The sequence below is a fragment of the Lepidochelys olivacea genome (assembly GCF_965140295.1).
Source record: "Lepidochelys olivacea isolate rLepOli2 genome assembly, chromosome: 1".
Classification (NCBI taxonomy): Eukaryota; Metazoa; Chordata; order Testudines; family Cheloniidae; genus Lepidochelys; species Lepidochelys olivacea.
In genome coordinates this window covers 266,591,430-266,605,566 of record NC_140411.1, presented here as the reverse complement: position 1 = coordinate 266,605,566, position 14,137 = coordinate 266,591,430, and the positions used below count along the sequence as shown (strand labels likewise).

General features: G+C 43.5%; 1 protein-coding gene across 1 annotated transcript in view; it reads left to right on the top strand.

The window, feature by feature from the left end:
* Positions 1-1,456: 1,456 nt before the first annotated feature.
* Positions 1,457-14,137, top strand: part of UTP20 (UTP20 small subunit processome component) — an 80,267-nt gene continuing 67,586 nt past the window's right edge. The window contains exons 1-12 of the mRNA XM_084648204.1: positions 1,457-1,616; positions 4,922-5,002; positions 5,699-5,765; positions 6,044-6,176; positions 6,767-6,955; positions 7,110-7,191; positions 8,450-8,587; positions 9,085-9,240; positions 10,092-10,238; positions 10,736-10,870; positions 11,999-12,076; positions 13,411-13,589. Of these exons, the coding sequence (XP_084504330.1) occupies positions 1,572-1,616; positions 4,922-5,002; positions 5,699-5,765; positions 6,044-6,176; positions 6,767-6,955; positions 7,110-7,191; positions 8,450-8,587; positions 9,085-9,240; positions 10,092-10,238; positions 10,736-10,870; positions 11,999-12,076; positions 13,411-13,589 (1,430 nt within the window). The 5' untranslated portion in view covers positions 1,457-1,571. The remainder of the gene's footprint in view (positions 1,617-4,921; positions 5,003-5,698; positions 5,766-6,043; positions 6,177-6,766; positions 6,956-7,109; positions 7,192-8,449; positions 8,588-9,084; positions 9,241-10,091; positions 10,239-10,735; positions 10,871-11,998; positions 12,077-13,410; positions 13,590-14,137) is intronic.

Below are 14,137 nucleotides of genomic sequence, written 5' to 3'. Positions count from 1 at the left end.
AGTAGTTCAGATGATCAAGCACTAAGACACTTATATAGAGAGGGCCAGTGGTTAGGGCACTAGTCTTAGGGAGACCTGGGTTAAGCCCCTGCTCCACCACAGGCTTCCTCTGCAACCTTGGGTAAGTCACTTTGCCTATCTGTACCTCAGGTCCCCATTTGTAAAATGAGGATAATAGCACTTCCCTACTTCCCGGAGGTGCTGTGAGGATCAGTATGTTAAAGATTGTGAGGTATTCAAATACCGTAACTATGCAGGGCATATAACTACCTATGATGGATAGAAATAAACATAACTTTAATTTATCGTCACTAAACCTGTACCAAGTAAATATAGTAGGGGTGCTTACTAACTATTCCACTAATATTTATTATGTAGGAGTGATGTATCTATATTGAGGGCTTGAAAAATCCACCTGCCCAGGATGAATAAGAAGCTCTCTCAAGTGAGTATATGAACTTAATTTTTTATTTAAAACAAAACAAAAACCAACCCGTTTCTAGCCCTTATTGATTACAAAGATGGCCTTCTGTAACCAAGTGTAACCCTGTGCTGTACGGTAGAACCTCAGAGTTACGAACACCAGAGTTATGAAAGGACCAGTCAACTACACGCCTCATTTGGAACTGGAAGTACGCAATCAGGCAGCACCAGACACCAAAAAGAAAAAAAAGCAGTACTGTGTTAAACGTAAGCTACTAAAAAAAATAAAGGGAAAGCAGCATTTTTCTTCTGCATAGTAAAGTTTCAAAGCTGTATTAAGTCAATGTTCAGTTGTAAAGTTTTGAAAGAACAACCCTAATGCTTTGTTTGGGATTTTGAACATTTCAGAGTTAGGAACAACCTTCATTCCCCCAGGTGTTCGTAACTCTGAGGTTCTACTGTATTTGTCTTTCTGAGGCCTGGTGTAGGCTTAAAAATTCAAATTTTTTTGTGCAACTACGTTGCTCGGGGCTGTGAAATATTTCTGTGCCCTGAGCACTGTAGTTAGCTCAACCTAACCGCCCACGTGGATGCAACCAAATGGACAGAAGAATCCTGTCGATTCTCGGACAAATGGTCCATTTGCACTGCAGCTATTAAGACACTTGCAGGAACATGGAGATGCCGGGGAAAGCCACAAGCGCCCAGGCATCGGGGAGGCAGAGCCGGAGGCTGGCACAAGACAGGACCGCAGGGGTATTTTTCAAGCTAGCTTGGACCTGGGGCAAGTCCTGCCGGGTCTGATCGTGCCAATGTGCGTGGCGCTGCCAGTGTATCCGGCACCAGAGCAGCCGCCAGCAGCTCCGTCCCGGGGGAAGCCCGGGCTCCTGGGGCAGAGGACGCAGCAAGACAGGACGCTCCTCGGGCCAGCCAAGCGGCTTTGCCGGGTAGCAGCGAAGGGCTGCCGGGAACCCTACGGCCGGCCCGCCCCCAGCGCCTCCCCCGCCCAGCGCACACGCGGCTCCCGCCCCACTCCGGCAAGATGGCGGCGCCCAGCAGCTAGGGCCGCACGTGTGTCTGGGTCCCGGCGCCCCGCGGAGGAGGCCCCGGCGGCTGCGCCCGGGCTCGGAGCCCGCCCGCTCGGGGCCATGAAGCCCAAATCCGCCTCGCACAAGTCCGAGAACACGCACAGGGTGAGTAGCGGCCCCGGTGGGCGAGCGGCGCCGCCGGCCCTGCCTGCGCCCCCGGCAGAGCCGCGGGGGAGACGCCCGGTCATCGGACGCAGCCCCGGAGAGTGGGGCCGCCGAGCGCTGGCCTGGCCTGGCCTGGCCTGGCCTGGGGGGGGGGGCAGCACGCGGCGGTGGCGGGTTAACGAACTGTCCCCGGCTGAGAACACACGTCTGGGGGTGGCTCCTCCTCTTCCTCAAGCAGTATCTCCCCCCCCCCCCCAATTGCTCTTTTAGGCTCCCTGTTTATTCTTTCAAGGCCCACATGCTGTGCTGGGCCCTGAAGACACAGTCCTGAAGAGGTTATAATCTAATCGCACCGTTCAAATGATTTTTCTGTTTAGAGTCCAGATATTACCCCGATCCCTCTTTGCATTTCCTGTTAGAATGAGTTTCAGTTCATTTGGCCCTCTGCTATTCACCACAGGCCTTATCAGAATTCCTCCTCTCCTTTCCCCTCGCTGTGTGGAGTAGAGGAAACCAAAACCAAAACTCCTGCTTTGGGGTCCTCACACTGTTAGTGGACAGGAGAGCAAAAGCTGTAGTTTCCTCCCTGTCTCTGAGTTCATGGAAACTTCTTCATATGAGCACAGTTTTGCCTACACTAGGGAAAAGCGAGTACCACTTTTCCAAACATAGATGCAGCACATGTTGTTGGGAATCTGCAGATTCACCTACGCTAGGAAAATTTGTGTAAAAAAATCTTACCATTGCCAATATCAATTTGACTGGCTCCACGAGTGCTAGCAATGTTGGCTAGTGTAGATGGCTGCTGGGAGCTTTTGTGTTATAAGCAGGGTGTCTTTTGGATCAGGGTTAGATAACATGGTGCTCAAGGCAGCAGACCATCCCTATGCTTTGGACCTAATGTTATCACCACCAGTAGAGCAGAAGTGATGTGAGCAAATTTTTGTCAAACTTTCCTAGCGTAGAGAAGGCTTTTTATGAGTGTAAGTAAGAGGGGAGGTGGAGGTGTTGCTGGAGACAACATCCTTTGGCAAACCCGCAGGGAAACTTCCACAGGATTTACTGTAGACCCTGTCACCACAACATTATAAGTGCTTGACTTTGTTCCTTTTGTGGGGGTGAGAGTAAAAGTGCAGGGGTTAGATGGGCATGGAGTCTATAGTAACGAGACTCTAGAGCAGTGGTTCTCAAACTGGGAGTCAAGACCCCTCAGAGGGTCGCGAGGTTATTACATGGGGGGTCGCGAGCTGTCAACCTCCACCCCAACTCTGCTTTGCCTCCAGCATTTATAATGGTGTTAAATATATAAAAAAGTGTTTTTAATTTATAAGGGGGGGGTCGCACTCAGAGGCTTGCTATGTGAAAGGGGTCACTTCTATCTCCTGGCTCGACATCAAGCCCTGACACCCCCCTGTAATTAAAAATACAGTACTGTAAAATTATATTTTGCATATGTACTCTTTATTATATACTGTACATTACTGTATACATATTACTGTACAGGGCTGTGTACACAAAATCATGTACAGTATACTGAACTTTATGGGCAATTTAAGGGATTTTCAAGGGTAATTTTGACTGTACGCGATTTTAGCTTTATGTGCTGACTTTAGAACCTAACCACTGTAGTCATTTTCACTGTTTCCCAAGTCAGACAATGTCCCCCCCCCTTGCTGAAAAGAGTCTAGAAACCCATTGACAGGGTATGATGAGAAAACCCCCAATAAAATATTTCAGAAAGTCATTTACAAAAAATTAATTGAGGGCATATTATTTAAAGACTACTCAGTCGGAAATTGTATTTTAAAATAAATCCAAATAGTGTCTGTTTAAAACAATGTTTAGTTGAATGATGCAAAATATTTGCTGTAATTCTTTGTTTTGGAAAGACTCTTTATACTGAAATATAACTAGTGTTCGGTCAGTCATTATTATTTTTATAGACATCTATAGATGAGCAGTGTTCTGATAACTGAAGACAATTATGAACATGAAGATAATATATCTTTTTAAAAAGTTCTTGTGTTACTTATAAAACTTTAGACAGTGTTAATAATCAATCTTCCATTGTGGTCATGCAAGCTAACTGGCACTTGAATGCACACCCCCTTTCTTCCCCCTCCTATCCCTTACCTACCCTATCTCTACTCATCCGTTGAAGATAATGGGGCACTGCATGGGCCTTACTTAAGGCCAGGATCAAGCTCTGTGACAGGGGTGGCCAAACGTACCGACCCTTTGAGCCGCCTACAATAATCTTCAGAAGTTCAAGAGCTGTGTGCACCTGTCAGGATGGTGGGGCTAGAGGCTTTAGCCCCCCAGGAGGCGCCTTCCAGGGTTTGGGGCTTCAACCAGAGCAGGGCTGAAGCCCCAAGCCCCTGCAGGTGCCTCTTGTGGGGCTGACACCCCTAGCACCACCCCACCATAGGGGAGAAGGCCCAAGCTTTCACCCACCCCCTTTTGGAAGGTGGAGAATGGGCAGGGGCATAGGGGTTTTGTGAACCACACTTTAACTGTAAAAGAGCCTCATGTGGTTCATGAGCCATGGTTCGGTCACCCCGCTCTATGGTATGCGTTAGAACAGCTGTGCACTGAAAACTAATCATTTTAAAAATCTAATGTTTACCTTCCTTCCCACCTTCCATTTATGCTCTTAGCTTACTTAAGTGTGCTTCACCCCCACTTAGGTTTTGTCTATGCTGGCACTTCGTGGGACGTTTGGGGTGTTAAACCCTCCCCCCCCCCATGACAAAAATGTTACTGATGAAAAGCGCTGGTGTGAACGATGCTTTGTTGGAGAACTCCTGCCGACAAAACTGCTGCCGCTCGTGGTGGGGTGGAAGTTTTCTGTCGGCAGGAGAGCTCTCTCCTGCCGACAAACAGCAGCTACACCACATGCCTTGTTGTCGCAGGGCTGTAGCGGTACAACCGTGTTGCTAAAAGCCTTAGAAATGAAACTTAAGTGACTGCTGAAGGTCTTTGTTTTTGTTCTCCTGCGTTAACAGGTACTACAGTGTTTGGCTGTAAACACCCCAGGCAGATATTTCTATCCACTCCCCCAGCTGAAAAACAAACTAACAAAAAGACTGATATCATTGACATAAAACCAGAATCTCTCTCTCTCTCTCTCTGTATATGTATAAACAGCTTAATTTACACAACCTGAACTATTTGACAGTGTTTCCTTTAAAAGCAGTGTCTGCAGTTATATAGTACATGTCATTGAGACTCATGTAAAAGGGATAATTCTGAAATAAACAGAGCAAAGGCAACATTTGACTTTAGTTTTTTTTTTTTTTTTACAGTTTCTCACCTTCTCTGAACGCTTAGGCAATGTTAATATCGATATTATTCATCGGATTGACAGGACTGGGAGCTATGCTGAGGTGAGAAGAATATAATAATTCTGCAATTCTATAACATCTTTTGACCGAGGATCTCAGAGCACTTTAGAAATGTATATTCACAAAGATATTTAGGCGTTGCTCCATTTAGACAGCTAAGTCCCATTTTCAAAAGCGACTTAAGCATTTAGGAGCCTAAGTCTTATTGAAAGTCAGTGTTTCAGATTTGTTTGTAAGAGAAGAAAAAACGATGGAATAAAGTGAGGTCCTAATCCCACAAAGACATACACACATGGTTAATTTTATGGACAGTGGATAGCTCCATTTATTTTAATGGGACTAACTCCTAGTGTTTACATGTAAGCACTTACGTAAGTCTGTGCGGGATCATGGATTTAATTAGTTAATACATTGTGAAATTGCAGTAAAATCTCAAAGTATGTTTTGCACACATCAATAGCGTTACTTTTTAAAGATACTCTGATAATAAAACATTCAGGAGCTTATATGGCTTTGCACTTTGCATTATCAGGCCATATACTTTAAGCATTAAATGTGTTTCAGTAACTGATGCTGTTTTAAAGTGAAGTCATCAGCATTTCTTTAAATATCTCTCAAATGAATACTTGAGGCATTTCATTGTGCTTTATCTATTGAGCCTTCTATCTAATCTTTACATTGAAAGAATAGTTTTTATTTAGGGCTATTTGGCTAATGCATGATCTTGATTTCTGACAGGAGGTTGAAACCTACTTTTATGAAGGACTGCAGAAATGGAGAGAACTGAACCTCACACAGCACTTTGGTATCTCTTTATAGTAAATAGTTTATAATTAATTTGACCTCTTCGCTTGCGTAATGAGGTAATTCTTTACAAGGTGGAATTTGTTTACCTAGAATACCATCCTAATGCACGGGGATTAGGTTCCTGGTTCAGAGCTCATTGAAATCACTGCGAGTCTTTCCATCAGTTTCAGTGGGTTTTGTATCGGGCTCTAGAGGAGGTGTTATTCTCTTTAAAGTCCTTTATGTTTACCAGTAACTGGGACACAGTTCTTAAGTGTTCCTTTGTTTTTTGCACAGTGAAATTCTACAAAGAAGTGGCCGGCAAATGCCAGTCATTCAACCAGCTGGTGTATTATCAGGATGCCATAGTGCAGAGCTTGAAGACTCATCTGCAAGTCAAAAACAGTCTTGCATATCAGCCCCTTTTGGAGTAAGTACACACTGTAAAATAAACTCAGTGCCTTTGTGTCGATGTAGAGTGAAAAGTGTAAATCACGTCAAAAACATTGTGTATGTGTCCTTGTTGTCACTGAAGAAAGAATTGCATTGCACGCATGTTACTGAGAGAGAGCCATACCGGTGATATTTTCTGTGTCTTTTATAATAGCATTCCAATTCTATGGTTTACTTTCAAAAATACTCCTAGAATATAACCAAACAAATCTCCTCAACAACCCAAGAAGCATGTTGGTGTGAGCTCATATCTTGTCACATCTTGTCACTGACGTGTTCATGGCTGCTCTTGGTTGTGAGTCTCACTCTTAATGTCACCTAAACATGAAGTTATTTGAGGTGGTTTGGTTGGTTTGTTTTCAGTTCAAAAACCCCTTTCGTTCAAGCTAACATCATGTGTGGAGGTCAGATAAGAGACAGTGACAGCGTTACTTCCAATGAATCTGCATACTGTACACGCACTAGAGCCATTTTAATCTGCAGTGTAGTTGCACAATCAGGCAATGACTATTTAGGTGTTTGGCATTTTAAACATACAAACATTGATATTTGTTATTTGAACTCTAGCCTTGTGGTACAGCTGGCTCGAGATCTCCAGACAGACTTCTACCCTCACTTTCAAGACTTTTTTCTGACCATCACCATGTTATTGGATACCCAAGACACAGAGCTGCTAGAATGGGCTTTTACCACTCTTTCCTACCTTTACAAATATCTGTGGAGACTGATGGTGAAGGATATGGCCAATATATATAGGTAAGTTTTATTGGTCTGTGTTCACTAGATTATATTTTAATGTAAATGCCTCTTACTCTTCAGAATTAATTGTCTTTTTAACAAAGTCATTATTGATGAGTTCTTTCTGGCTGAGTGTGAGTTGGATGATTTTAATTGCCTGTTGTATTTGTAGTTTATACAGTACCTTGTTGGCACACAACAAACAACACATCAGAAACTTTGCTGCAGAAAGCTTCACCTTTCTAATGAGGAAGGTAGGTGACGTGTTATTAACATGACTTTAACAGCTTTCCACGGGGGCCCTTGACTTCAAGCTAACCAGTACTGAACAAAGCTGTAATGTGTCATGACAATGGGTGCCCTCTAGAGAATAAAGGGGCTAACAAAACACAAACTAGCATTCTATCCATTCTGAGGGGTTTGGTTTGGTTTATGTAGTGACAAAGGTTTTATAGGAGACTTTATATGTAGCACAGCTGGAACAGAATGTGTTCATCACCTCACAGGATCAGGCCCTGACTAGATATGTAATATGGATGATTTTTTTTTTTAAGAGCAGTGAAACTGAAGAGCTCATGGTCACCTTTCCAACATTTCTATAGAATCCCCGATAAGGAGAAAGGAACTCCACTGGACCTGGCTGGACTGGGCCCTTAGTTTTTATACTTCACGTTTGGTCAATGCATTTTTTAAATAATGATTTGAGACTTTTTGCTGCATTGTTTACAATTTCTGTGCCTCTTCATTTGAGCACAGAAAATCTGAGTACATAATTTTTCTAGCCAAATTAATCAACCCTAAACTGCCATCGTTTTGGTGAAGTAGGGAATAGAATATATAGCCATTTGGTGTTGATTAAGCCAATATGTGCAGAAGCCAAGGTTCTCTAAAGTGACTGGTGAATTTGGCTGCCTTGAATTTTGGACATCCAACCTGAGACACCTTAATGGAGCCTGATTTTCAGAAAGTGCTGATCCCTAATCCCCACAATTGAGGACCCTTTAAGGAGCTACAGGTTGGGCACCCAGAAACTGAGGATTTTGAAAATTTTTGGTAGAAATTCAAGCAGTGTTCTTCCATCTGTTTGCAGCATCAGAGTTCTTAATTACTGAATTATGATTTAAAACGGTCCTTTTCTTAGACCCTAATAGAATCCTTAGCGTTCTAGTGACTAGTTTACTACCCCTTATTCAGTGTGACATCTCATTAAAGCACTTAACATTAAGCATGTGAGTAATCCCATCCTTGTTCGTCAAAGCTCTTCAGCATGTGCTTTAGTCCCATTGATTTGAATGGGCATTGTTAGTGGAACTAGGCTGAGCGACACCAGCTGAGGATCTGATACTTCCTCTCCATTCTGTTGTTACACGTTGTTGTAGCGAGAGCACGTTTGAATTGTTGGAGGGTGGAGTAGAGGAGTAAAATGGCACTGTCAAGAGTCATTTATGATTTCTTTCCATTTGATAGGTTTGAACCGAAGATAACTTTTTCTCTCTGGATTTTGTTTTGTAGGTTTCTGATAAAAATGCGCTTTTCAATGTAATGTTTCTTGACCTGGGAGAGCACCCAGAAAAAGTAGAAGGCGTGGGACAGTTACTCTTTGAGATGTGCAAGGGGGTTAGGAACATGTTTCACTCCTGTGCAGAGAAGGTAAATAGCCTGAGCATATAAACCAAGTGGAAAATGACAAAGTTTTAAAGTACCTAATAGGGGACATCACTATATTAGAGCCTGATATCGCACTCCTTGAAGGCAATAGGTGTCTTTCTGTTTGCTTCAGTGGATTTGGGATGTAAATTATGCTGTTTATTGTAAGGTAATACATGTAATGATATCTCTTTAAAGGTGGCTTTTCAAGTTTTTGCTTTTAGTAAGTCCTGGGCAATATTTGTGTTTTGAAATGATTGCGTTGGGTGATAATGTGCATTTCTGTGGATTTATTTAGAGTCTCTGAAACAATTTTGGATTTAAATATTAACTTTGGTACTGGGCAAAAAAAGACAGTTTTATAGGGGATCCAAATCCCCGTAATATTTTTACAAAGTATCACATTGTCATTTAAAAAAAAAAATTCTGAAGCTAAAGGGTTTTAGCTTTTTGGTCTCTTTTCTAAGCGTGAAGACATAACTGGCCTTTTCCTTCCACAGGCTATAAAGTTCATTCTGCTAAAGCTTGGGCCCATTACCGAGATTGAAGCTAAACTCCCATGGATTATTGTTGGAGAAGCTTTCAAACATATGGTAAAATCGGCTGCAGTGCATATCTACAAGGAGCATTTTGAGGTTCTTTTCAAATGTTTGGAAGTAAGTTTTAATTGCTGAGAAGCTGAAAAAAAAGATGATCTCCCTCCCCAAGAATAACATTTTGTGTGTGTTAAAGGAAAGGTGTGTGGTGTGTGATTTTTTCTGCAGTAGGAACATTAAAATAAATGTTGCACTAAGGAGGAAAGCCTGGCCTTTTATCTGCGGGGACAGAGGGCCTGATGGTTGTTGAACTGGTGCAGTTATGCTGTGCAGTTTGGGGTGGGATTTGGGGAAGGTAACCACTGCTTTCCTGCCACAGTTTTAGCTGCCAGTGAAGATCCTTCTCATCCTCTCTTCCCACCCCAACCAGTATAATAACAATTCTTTGCCTTCCGCTATTAGGAGTTGTTTTATGTGATTAGTATTTTTGCATTCCCTGGACTAGATTCTGATCTCACACTAGTATACAACAAGGGTGAAGTATTAGTCCCATTGAAATCAATTGCAAAACTCCCACTGACTTCAATAGGACCATGATTTCACCACAGGAGTCAGTGGAGGTACTGAGATTAGTTGTGGTCAGAATCTGGCTCCAAGCGTTCACGTGTAGCTAAGCACAAGGTATTTGTTTCTTCTCCTGTTTCTTTCCTATGCAATCTGTAAGCCTTCTGTGAAAGAGCACTTCACCTTGCAAGACGTTTGTTTTTCCATCCAAGGGATGTGAGGTGTTCATTATTGGATTATTGGAACCATTTGGCTATATTTTTCCTTTCCTGGAAAGGTTCATTTGTTGGATCAGAATAAGAAAGCTAGCAATAATTTATCAGGCCAGTGGAACATGCAGTTACCAGAATCACTTCAGCGTTATCCGTGACAGGATCTGATCATTCATGTGAAACTGTCTCTTGCAGGAATCAGTGTTAGAATTGCAGGAGAGAATAACAAAGGCCAACTGCTGCGAAATCTCAGAACAGATTGAAAGGATATTGCAAGTGTATTTGATCCTAGCAGAACATGCAAATGGGTCCAAAATCTCTCAACCTGAAGCAGTTTGTAAGGTGGGTCAGACCATCCTTTAGGCTACTGTGCACACAGATGGAGGGTGGGAAACCAGAGCATCTTCAGTATGCTCACCTGTTTTCTCTGGTTGTGTGGGTGTGCTGAGGTTTAGAAGTTGGGTTGGGGTAAAGTCAGTTTGGCAAGCTGGGAGCCACCCCAGCTCCCCCAAGCTTTGGGAGCCACCCCAGCAAATTTATGGGAATTCCCCTGTGTAATATAATGCTGACTCTGTCATCGTGATCTTATGGGTGTCCTTCTCTAAATGAATCCTCCACTGAGAGCAGGGCAGGAGGAGAAGTGGTCATGGACAATAGCTGCTGAGGACCATGTGAGGTCATGGTTCTTGAAGGAACTGTGCTGCTGTGGAGAAGGCAGCAGCCTGAGCAGCTGTGAAAGAGCATTTCCACAGGGGTCCTCATCCCCTCTGGCATGGCTGGGAGAAGTCATTGTCCTGCGGTGCATGTGACATTGCCTTTCTCTCTCTCATATTCCTCAGACGTTAGCAAAAATGTTACAAACATCTGATCTCTCGGTGCCTTGCTGTAAGACCCTGCTTAAAACGCTTTCTGTTTTGCTGCTTGCTGAGAATGTTTTCCTGCCAGATGCTGTGACCAAGGAAACCATTGAGAAGGTAAGAACCACAGATCAGTCTCTCCTGAATGAGTTGATTGCCACACACAGCACTTATGTTCTAGAAAATGTGTTACTCAGGGCTACTCTCCTTTTTGTGCAGGCGAGGTACAAGCCACTCCCTGGCTCAGCATATGGGGAATTTAGGGGCTGATCCAAAGCCCAAGTCTGTTGTTTATTTGTATGACAGTAGTGCCTAGAGGTGCTAACTGAGACTGAAGTCCCATTATGCCAGGCCCTGTACAAACACACTGTAAGCAACAGTCCCTGTCTAAGCAGACAAGGAAACAAAGAAGTGAAGTGATTTGCCCAAGGTTGTACAGCAGGTCAGTGGTAGAACTGGGATTAGAACCCAGGTCCCCTGACTCCTAGTCTGGTGACCTGTCCACTAGACTGTGCTGCCTCTTGATCTCAGGGACCTTTCTATCAGGCCCTTTGGCAAGCCTGGCAGTATTTTCTAAGGCAGGTTACAGGTATATATTAGCACCATTGCTGCTGCTGCCACTGGACCCAAACACAATGCTGCTTTGATAGTGTTTGCTTATTTTTAATCTGTTTTGTTGATTGAGGTGTGTGTGAGATGGCAGTATTTATTTTGGACATTTCAGTTTTCATATGTTACTGTACATATTTATAATATTATTAATATGGGCAACTAGTTGTGCTGTAGGAAAAATAGATTTGCAGAGCAAAACGAAGCAATGGAGGTACATCTCTTGTATTTCTTGCAAAGGATGAAACCAAAAAATGTTTTCACAATAATGAAATAAGGCTGGAGGAATTATTAAGTCTGTCCGATCTTTGGTGTTGATCTCTGGCTTAGTAGTATTAATTTTCTCCCTATCAACCCTGACAAATCTCTCAAGTTCTTCCCATAAGACCTGCACCCCGTCTATGTGAGTAATCCCATTAAACTCGATGGGGCTACTCACGTACATTGGAGTTATCCATGTGTGTAAGTGTTTGCAGGGTCAAGAGGGGGGTAGGTATTTATATATAACTCCTTTCTGCACTAAGAAACACTGTGTGCACTGGAGGAATATAGCTCATATATCTTGATTCCCTTCATGAATAAATAAAGTGCTTGTTGCTTATATGCCCCTTCTAACCCTTCATTTGCATTTGACAGGTATTTGGAAGTGGGTTTGAAAGGCGCCTCCTTTTGGATTTCTCCAAAACAGTGTTTTCAATGAATGAGTTTGAGCAGGTAGGTGAAGTTTTCATTCATGTATTTATTTTGTAGTCAGATGAGCAATGGAGGAGTTGTGTTTCTGGGTGGGAAAAATGAGCCTGATGGAGAGTTGTTTTGACTGCTGACCGTAGGAATGCCATTACACTTGGCAAATTCATAATATATCTAGTTCCTATGATGTGTCATTGTTATTTGACATGTATTTGAACTATCCATCTTCTGTGTCTTGGATGTGACCTGATGGGAGTGAAAGGAGCTGTTAGTCACTATCAGAAGAATGAAAATGGCAATGCAAAAAATGTCTTTTCTTTACAATTTCATAGATTTTTAAGAGCCAGAAGGGACCACTGTAATTATCTAATTTGAACTCCCACGTAACACAGATCAGGGGATTCCCGCTGGGTTACTGAAGGGGCAGACATGGTCCAGGAGTCAAGGAGATGTCAGTGGTCTCTAGTTAGTGTTATGTTGCAGCTTGGCATCTGACAGGAGCTTGAACACCCATTGTGGCTGCACACCTCAGTATGTACCCCCCAACACATGCTTGCCAGTGTCTTGTCTCTGGTATTGGTGACTTTTTCATGGTAGATTCGTTAACGGGGGATGTGTCTCAATGGAGGTATCAGTAGTCTGGGGATTTCAGGGTGTCTCTCTCACCTCTTTCCAGATCTTTTTGACGCACATAGGACAGCCCAGAGAGATGGGGAAATTGCAAGGAGCGTACAGAGAGGCTCTCGGTTTTAGCCAGTCCCCGTTTTGAATGTAAAAGAGACAGTAAATGGGGAGGATAAAAGAGGGTTCCTACCATAACGAGTTGTAGCTTCCTCAGCTGAGGTTTGGTCTCTGACACCATGATTCAGAAGCAGAAGCAGTGAATGGGGCTGCAGATATCTGGGTTGATGGAAGGAAAGTGGGGAGAGGAAACAAGTGTGAAGACGTGGGGTTGGGATTTGTGTGGAATTTCTGTGTGGGGGTGGCGAAGGCTGAAATGGAGAACCAGAGATGTCTGGTGGGTGGGGCCTGAGCATGGTGGCCCAGGGCTCTGAGGAGAGGCGTGGAGTTGAGAGGAGCAGGTTCTCTGCATGCTGTGAGGGATCCTGAGCTCTGTCGGGAGCCTGGAGTTGGGACAGGCCAGGGTCTTTATGTCAAATCACTGGCTTCTCAAGGGCTCCCTGGTACTGATGCCTCGGTATCTTGGTGATCAGATGCACCAGGACTGGAGGAAACCTTTGTACTGCCACAGCTCATCCCAAAGAACTTGGCTTCCCTGGCCCTAGTGTCTCGGATCCCTGATTTGCTTGGTCAGAATTGGAGAGGCATGTTAAATCTCAATTTCTTTTTCTTTTCAGCATTTTCTTCCATGCTTTCTAGAGTACATCGAGGACTGCTTCTCTGGAGAGGATGTGCTAGCTAGGGATGAGGCCATGGCAATTTTGGCTAAACTCATTCTGGAGAAAGCAGAACCTCCCACTGTTGGCTCAATGGCTTTTGAAAAATATCCCCTTGTTTTTACAGAACCACCGATAGGGTAAGTCTCCTCACGCTCCACAGACACTCTTTACCTTGGAGCTCTTTCAAAAGGTTTGGAACGTAGTGTTGCTAAGCCGACTGATAATGGCATCAGAACTGCCACTTCACCTAGTGTTCATTCTTTCTTTGAGGACTTGGAATAATTTCTGCAGAGCTGGGCATTTAAATACTTGCTGCATTTCTGTCACAGAGAGGGGTGAATATTTGTCCCTTGTATAGGATTTTGTCTCATCTCAAAACAATGTAGAAATACTTTTTCTTCCTTGTATTCTTTGCTCCTGAGAATACCGACATCAGGGGCAAGATAACAGGAAGAAGCAAATCAAATTGTATCTCTCTCTCCTCAGCTTGTCTTTCATATGTCACATAGTCTTTTAGTCTTTTAAGCTCTTTGGGCGTAGGGACCATATCTTCCTAAACATTTTGTTCAGCCCGGGCAGGCCCCAATCCTGATTTGGATGTCTGGGTGGCACTGCAATATAAATACCCAAAAATGATTATGAAGGAACAGCAGCAGCAGTCACAATAAATATTCTGCTGGGATGA